General features: G+C 50.3%; 1 protein-coding gene across 1 annotated transcript in view; it reads left to right on the top strand.

The window, feature by feature from the left end:
• LOC118618077 (homeobox protein BarH-like 1) overlaps window positions 1-7,177 on the top strand; it is a 33,240-nt gene extending 26,063 nt beyond the window's left edge. The window contains 4 exon segments of the mRNA XM_036243979.1: window positions 5,237-5,373; window positions 5,721-5,849; window positions 6,375-6,442; window positions 6,978-7,177. Coding sequence (XP_036099872.1) covers window positions 5,237-5,373; window positions 5,721-5,849; window positions 6,375-6,442; window positions 6,978-7,177 — 534 coding nt within the window.
• Window positions 7,178-8,543: the final 1,366 nt, after the last annotated feature.

The following is an 8,543-nucleotide window of genomic DNA, read 5'->3' on the forward strand; positions in this document are numbered from 1 at the left end:
ACATGTTCTTTATTCAAACAGAAGTCATTTGAGAGTATTTTTTCTGGTGATGCTACTTAGGTGTTATTCCCAAGATGCTCACTAGATGGCAGAGGAGAACATAACCTGGGTTCCTCCACTCAGGTATTATTCCCAAGCCACTCACTAGACAGCAGCAAAGAAGAGCTTTACTGGTGACCAGCACACAGGTGTAATTTGCAGGATGCACACTAACTAAATGGCAACAGAGAGGTCCTTTTCCTGCTGATCTTTTCTCAGATGTTACTCTTAAGATGCACAATAGATGGAAGCAGGGAGAAGCATTTTTTTGTAATTTTCACTTCTGCTTTCTCAGAGGAGCGCACACTAGAAATAGCAGAAGTGATTCCTCTTGACTTCCACTTACGTGTTATTTCCACACAATGACAGTAGACAGGAGTGTGTCTGTACCTTAAGGGCTCTAATCACACAAAATTAAAAGGTAATGAGAATCCAGACCCCAGTACTAAGCTCACATTGAGATCCATCCAGTTTTAGGCCCTTAATGTCCTGTCTCACCTACTGTTCTCATTAGCCAATGAGGTAAAAACAATTATTGTCTCCATTTTACAGGAAATTAAACTGAACACTGCCCTGGCTGGTTTGGCTCAGCAGTTAGAGCGTCGGCCCGCAGACTGGAGAGTCCCGTGTTCGGTTCCCAGTGAAGGCGCGTATCTTGGTTGCAGTTTGTCCCCGCCCTAGTGGGGATCATGTGAGAGGCAATCACTCAATGTGTCTCTCTTGAATCAATGTTTCTCTCTCTCCATTCCTCCCACTATATCTGAGGATAAATGCAAGAATGTCCTCGGATGAAGATAAATAAATAAACAAACAAACAAACAAATGAACTTTGATTCTAATGCAGTTCTGAATCCTGTACTGAGACCAGTATGGGCCAAGATGGGCCAGAAGCTCATGAACACATGAACAAGTACTGGCGAGGGTGTGGAGAAAAGGACACTCTAGTACACTGCTGGTGGGAATGCAGACTGGTGCAGCCACTATGGAAACACTATGGTATTTCCTCAAAGAATTAAAAATTGAATTTCCATTTAACCCAGTGATCCCACTTCTAGGAATATACTCTAAGAAGCCTGAACACCAATCAGAAAGAATATATGTACCCCATGTTCATAGCGGCACTATTTACAATCACTAAGATCTGGAAATAGCCCAAGTGTCCATCAGTCGACGAATGGATAAAAAAGCTGTGGTACATATACACAATGGAGTACTACGCAGCTGTAAGAAAGAAAGATCTCTTAACCTTTGAGACGACATGGAGGGACCTGGAAAGTATTATCCTAAGTGAAACAAGCCAAACAGAGAAAGGCAAGTATCATATGATCTCATTTAATTGTGGAATATAATGAACATAACAGTCTGAAGAACAGGGTAGACTCAAGGTGGAAGTAGGGTACAGACTAATAATCCCCACAAGAGGGGGTGTGGGGGAAGAGATAAACCACAGAACTTATGTGTATGTATGCATGACAAAAAGACATGGACAACAAAGCTGGGGAAAGGGAGGGGGAGGAAGGTGTCAATGGGTGAAAAAGGAGAAATGTCTGTAACAAAAATAAATAATAAATAATTAAAACAGATGCACAGATCAATGTAACCAAAGAAAAATTTCAGAATTAAACTCATGCCTTATATTGGTCAATAAATACATGGAAATGGAGGCAAGAATATTCAATAGAGACCCGGGAAACCCAGAAATGATTGCTGTGGACTTCCGGTCAAGATGGCGGGTAGGTAAACGCGGTATCGCGTCCTCCCACAACCACATCAAAGTTACAACTAAACTACAGAACAACCATCATTCAAAACCGCCTGAAATCAAGCTGAATGGAAGTCGTACAACTACGGAATTAAAAAAAAAAAGCAGCCACATCCAGACTGGTAGGACGGGCGGCGCGACGGGCTGGTCCCACACCCACGTGTGGCGGATAAAAATCAGGAGGCTCCCGCGGCTGGGAAGGTCCTTCCTGAGGACTGAGGGGTCCCCGTCCCACACCAGGTGCCCCGTTCAGGTTTCCAGTGCCAGAAAGAGAAGTCCCCATAACTTCTGGCTGGAAAAACTAGCAGAAACTGAGGCTCAGGGAAGCTGAAGCGGCTGGAGCCCCAGGCAGCTCCTTAAAGGGCCCGCACACGGACTTACCGACTCTCTCCCTCTAAGCTCGGAGGGGAGGCAGCTCGAGGGGCGCCAGAGACATACAGGGAAGAACTGAGCTGTTTGGCACTGGAGCAAGGGCTGGAGAGGGGGCTTCCTCGGGGACAAACGTGCTGTCATAGGCCTTTGTTCCTTTGGTGAGCCATTCCCGGGGGCGGCAGACAGAAGCCATAACTGGGACCCCAGCAACCTGGCTCACACTGGTAGCCCCGCCCTGCTGACTCCCTGAGGCCCCGCCCCGCCCCACCCAACTTTCAAGCCCACCCAAGCTGTTGCCACTTGCTTAACCATAGGATTGGCCGGTCTTGGATCCTGCTTCAGGTTTTTCCTAAATTCTTTCAAACGAGCAGCATCGGGTCTCAGCGAGCCCCATACCTCTCATTAAGTAATACACAGAAACAAACACAGGGAGGCAGCCAAAATGAGGATACAAAGAAACAGGTCCCAAATGAAAGAACAGAACAGAACCCCAATAAAAGAACTAAGCAAAAGGGAGATAAGCAACCTAACAGATACTGAGTTCAAAATACTGCTTATAAGGATGCTCAATGAACTTAGTGAGAACCTCAGTGAACTTAGGGAGGGCCTCAAGAGCATAAAAAAGGACCAGTTAGAAATCCTGGATACACAGTTAGAATTGAAGGAGGCATTAACTGAAATAAAGAATAATTTACACAGCTTCAATAATAGAGTATGTAAATCCAAGGAGCAAACCATCGATTTGGAATATAAGGAAGCAAAAAATCCCCAATCAGAACAGCAAAAAGAAAAAAGAATCCAAAAAAAATGAGGATAGTGTAAGGAGCCTCTGGGACAACTTCAAGTGTGCCAACATTCGCATCTTGGGGGTGCCCGAAGGAGAAGAGAGAGAACAAGAAATCGAAAACCTGTTTGAAACAATAATGGCAGAAAAGTTTCCTAACTTGGTGAAGGAAACAGACATACAAGTCCAGGAAGCAGAGAGAGTCCCAAACAAGATGAACCCCAAGAGGCACACACCAAGACACATCATCATCAAAATGCAAAAGGTTTAAGACAAAGAGAGAATCTTAAAAGCATCAAGACAAAGGCAGCTAGTTACCTACAAGGGAGTTCCCATTAGGCTGTCAGCTGATTTCTCAAAAGAAACTTTGCAGGCCAGAAGGGAGTGGCAAGAAATATTCAGAGTGATGAAAACCCAGAACCTACAACCAAGATTATTCTATCCTGCAAAGCTGTCATTTAGAATTGATGGACATATAAAAACTTTCCCAGACAAGAAAAAGTTAAAGGAGTTCATCACTACCAAACCGTTATTATATGAAATGATGAAGGGTCTTTTTGAGGAAAAAGATAAAATGTATGAACAAACAAAATGGCAATGAATACATATCTATCAACAATGGAATCTACAAACAAAATGAACAGGAAGAACAGAAACATTCTCATAGATACAGAGAACATTTTGTTGGTTGCCAGTTGGGAAGGGGGTTGGGGGAATGGGTGAAAAAGGTGAAGGGATTAAGAAGCACAAATTCATTGCTAGACTGACAAACCTCAAAGGGAAAGGGGTTGGGGCAGTGGGAAGAAATAAACCAAAGAACTCATGTGCATAACCAATGGACACAGACAATAGTGTGGGAAAAGGTGGGAGGGGGGCGGGAGTGGGGAGGAGGGGGTCAATGGGGGAAAAATGTGGAACATCTGTAATACATATTATATCCAACAATAAAGATTTGAGAAAAAAAAAAAGAATATTCAATAGGTTAAAGACAGTCTGGTTAATGAATGGTGTTAGGAATACTTGACCGATATATAAAAAGATAAACTCAGAATGGATTAAAAACTTATATGTAAGACCCATAACCATGACACTTGTAGAAGAAAACATAGGTCCTAAACGCTCTGATATTATTCTTAGTAATATTTTTTGCATATGTGTATTTGGGCAAGAGAAAAAAATATAAAGTAAACAAATGAGACTACATTAAACTAAAAGGTTTTTGTTGTTGTTGTTGTTGTTGTTTTTATGATCCTCACCCGAGGACATTTTTCCATTTTTTATTCAGGTAGAGTGGGAGGGAGAAAGAGGAACAGAGAGAGAGAGAAACATCGATGTGAAAGAGACACATCGAGTGGTCGCCACCTGCACAACCAACCAGGGTCGGGGACAAACTGCAACCGAGGTACATGCCCTTAGCAGGAACCGAACCCGGGTCTCCCTGGACCGCAGGCCGATGCTCTAACCACTGAGCCAAACTGGCCAGGGCTAAACTAAAAGGTTTTTGCACAGAAAAGAAAACCATCAACAAAATGAAAAGACACCTACTGAATGGGAGAAGATATTTGCCAATGTTATATCTGATAAGAAGTTAATATCCAAAATATATAAGGAAGTCATACAACTTAGCACAAAGAAGACAGACCAAATAAAAAATAGGCAGAAGACCTGAATAGACATTTCTCCACAGAAGACATTGAGATGGACAACAGACATATAAAAAGATGCTCCATGTCACTCACCATTAGAGAAATGCAAATGAAAACAACGAGATATCAGTTCACACTGGTCAGAATGGCTAAATTAAGAACGTGCAGAGACCCATTTCCTGTACTGTTACTGGGGTTGCAAACTGGTGCGTCCACTATGGAAAACATTATGGAAGATCCTCAAAAAAATAGAACTAGAACTACCATAGTACCCAGCAATCCTACTTCTGGTTGTTTACCCAGAAAAACCAAAACAATAATTCTAAAAGATATATGTATTCCTATGTCCCCAGAGTCCTGATGGGGAAGCTCTTTCCTGCTTTCTCCTGTGAGTGCACTGCCATCAGTGGGGGTGTGTGTCCTGCACCCCTTATCTGGGAAGCCTCAGCAGTGGAGAGGATCATGCCTGCCTCGGCTTTTGGAAACACCCAGGCAGGCAAGAAAGGCTGGTGTCCCGGCCTTCCTCCTCCAGCTCCACCAGCAGCTGCCCAGCTGGCTCCCATCATCCCCCCAGTGAATGCTGGGCCATAGCCGCATAGGCCTTCCAGGGAGGGTGGCCTGGCCACGTCCCAGCCCAAGGCCTCGCCGGATGATTCCTGTAACCCCAAGATTCTGTATGAGGACTTCCGACGTTGGCAGCTCTTCAAGGCCCTGGCCCGGGGGCACCTTCCCCAGAGTCCGGATGCGGAAGCTCTTTCCTGCTTTCTCCTGTGAGTGCACTGGGCAGGGCACGGGGCCCCCCTGGAGCTTCCCATCCAAGAGGAACGTGGGAGGGACATGCAGGCTGGCTGATCCTGGGGTCCTGGCAGGAGGGCTGAGGCTGATGTCCAGCTCTAGGGTGCAAGTGGACAGTCTGCCTCCAGTCCAGGTTCATGTCTGGTGTGAATGTGAGGCAGTAACAGCAGGAGCTGGGAAGGTTGTCTATGCGCAGACACCTCCTCCCCACTGTCGGTGCTCAGTGATGCTGGGTGGGGTGGGAACATGTGCTCTTCAGAGCCGGGTGGTCAGGAGGGTGGAGTGCAGGCTGTAGCCTGTGACTGACCCTGAGGAATTACAGGCAAGTGCTCCGGTCCCTGTCCCGCCTGAAGCCCACCATGACGTTGGAGGAGGGAATTGGGCAGGCCGTGCAGGAATGGCAGCGCACAAGCAACTTTGACCGGATGACCTACTACGACATGGCAGCAAAGTGAGTCAGGGTGCTTGGTCCCCACAGCTTTGGGTTGGTTGCTGAACGCAGTCAGGGTTAAGGGGGTGATCGCAGCAGGGTTGAGGGGTGCTGAGTGCAGGGCAGGGTCCAGCTGTGGTGGTGCTCAGCAGAGAGGATGTAGGGAAGAGGGCTGTTGGTCAGCACAGGTTCCCCACAGGCCAGAGGCTCTTCCCTTCTCTGGAAGCCTTTCCTCACCTTCAGATCTGGTTCCTCTGCCCTACATCCCCTGGGAGCTCCACCCTCCTCTCATCTTGACCCATCCATGGTTGGACATGACGGCTCAGGACAGGTGGGGGTGAACGTGCCAAGCCCAGTGGGGTCAGACTGCAGCCAGAGAGGCTGTGCTGGGAATGTTCCCACCAGGCAGCCTCCTGCCTGCTCGCTGCCTTGGCCCTGACAGCCCCAAGGCCCTTGCTCTCCCACCCCCCACCCCCCATTACTGCTGCCTTTGCTGGGCTCTGGGTGCCTCCTTCTCAGCACAGCTTGTGTCTCCCTCTCCCCCAGGTTCATGGAGTTTCAGGCGGAGGAGGACCTGCAGACTCAGAAGTTGCAGTTGATGAAGGGGGCACAGGGTCAGCCTCCTCCAGCCCCACCGAGACCTGATCCTCAGGGTTCCCCACGCCAGTGGTGAGCCCACAGCCAGGTACGCCAGGACGTTCCCACAGGAGCCCAGGGAGAAAGACAAGAGGGACCCAGGTCAGGTCACTGTCCCCACCCTATTGGTCCTTTTCCTTCAAGGATGCTTTGGTCTTTCAACTGAAACACCATGAAAGCTGGGGCCTCAGCTGCCCTTTGTCGCCATGGGGTCTGGACCTGGTCACCTCTCATAACCCCTCTCCTATCTCCCTGCCAAAGGCCCCAACATACAGTGTGCTGAGAAGTGGGCTGAAGGGGGACCCTTGGAGAATCGGTGGCTAGACATGTCCTCACACGTGACTGTCTTGCATGCTCCCTCCGTCCTCTCCCCTCACAGGGTCCCAGGGCTTCAGGTGGTCCTGACCTGGCTGCACCCATGTGAATGCCCCCCAAACACTGCCCTCCCCTTCACATGCTCGGGAGGTGGAAGCGTTATCCCCTCACGCTCCTTCCTCTTCCCTCTCTGCCCAGCGAACACTCCCAGCACCCAGTGTGCCCACCCACTGCAGCAGCCAGGGGAGACCGAGTCACCCAATGGCATCCCCCCTGAGGCCGTGCAAGAGTACATGGACACCATGGACTATTTGGAGGGGCTGGCGCACTCAGCCTCGGGGGAGCCAGGAGGAGAACGGAACGAGGACACAAAAAAGTTGCATCAGAGACCGTCATAGGCATCATCTAACAGATGCTCACCTGTCGAAACTTATTGCTTTGGCTGTGTCTTTAGGAGTTCAGAGCACCCACCACCCCGGGCTCAATGTTCCCCTTGACTCCACAGGGTCACGGGAGCACCTATTCTGGACTCAATCCCAGGGAGGCCTCCATTCCCAGAGAGCCCCCTCTTGTTAGGGAGCCTCGCAGGCCAGTGGACAGGTCCAGGGAGGATGAGGGGGACCTCCCCAGCCTGGCCTTCCTCTCGGCCTCTCCTAAGAGCCTGCTGCCCTGTGTGCTGTCCCTGAGTCCTGTCCCTGCCTCGGGCCGTGTCTGCCCTGGAGCTCGGGGGCCCCGGGGAGCTGCCCAGTCCCGGTTCTTTCGGACACTAGGCCTCAGCCAGGCTCCACCCTCAGCTTCCAAGTCCAGGAAGCGAGCTCTGGGTGGAGGCCTGGTCCATGCTGAGAAGACCCCCCTCCCAGGGGCAGAGCTCGGGGTCTCTGGGAGGCCAGCATTGGCTCTGGGGCTGGGTAGCTCCTCACAGCCTCAGAAGAGAAAGAGTGACCAGTCTGTCCCTGGGGGTTGGGCGAAGCGGCACTGCAGCCAGGATGTAGCTGCGGGGTGTTCCTCCCGCTGCCAGGCCCCCGGGGGGCCCAGACTAGACGTGACCTGGCTGTCCCCCAGAGGAGCCAAGAGCTCCTTCTCATCCCAGGGCTGATCCTGGCTGTTCTCCTGACATGGAGGGTGGCGGCAGGGAGGGGGGCAGGATTGTTAGGGTGGGGGTGGGTCTGGGGGAGGGGTAGGAGCAGCACCTTGGGGACATTGTGTCAATTTTGAATAAAGATGGTTTTGGCTGAAAATGCTCTGGGGGCTGCTGTCTCCTCACTCGGATCTACGATGCTCCTTAGAGAGGGGACCCGAGAGGGGGAAGGATGCGGGGTGTCAGGGGTGCTGTGCATCCACAGGTGACCCTTCAGTCCCTGCTTCCAGACTGACAGGGATTCTGCCCACTGCTCCTGGGAGCACACAGCTCTCCACTCCCAAGCACCCTTCCCATCTCTTCTGCTCCCCACTGGGTCAGGGACCCCTGAAGTGGTCAGACAATGGGGTGAGGGATTCTCAGCTCATCCAGGGTGTCCTGTGTGGGTGGCCTGACTGGAGAGGACAAGGCTTGGCCTCAGGGGACAGGGTGTCTGCCTCTGGGCCTCCTGGCAGGAGAAGCATCCTCTAGACTCAGTGGAATGATTGAAAATGCAGGGTGGTGGAGGGGTGAGGCGAGAACACGGGGTTATACAAGAGAAAAACAGTGACAGCCTGGTAATGGTGGGTACAAAGGAAATGACAGTGGGTGGGGCAGATCCCAAGTCCAGTGCCGAATTCTGTGTA

Source organism: Molossus molossus, unplaced genomic scaffold, assembly GCF_014108415.1.
Source record: "Molossus molossus isolate mMolMol1 unplaced genomic scaffold, mMolMol1.p scaffold_m16_p_51, whole genome shotgun sequence".
Classification (NCBI taxonomy): domain Eukaryota; kingdom Metazoa; phylum Chordata; class Mammalia; order Chiroptera; family Molossidae; genus Molossus; species Molossus molossus.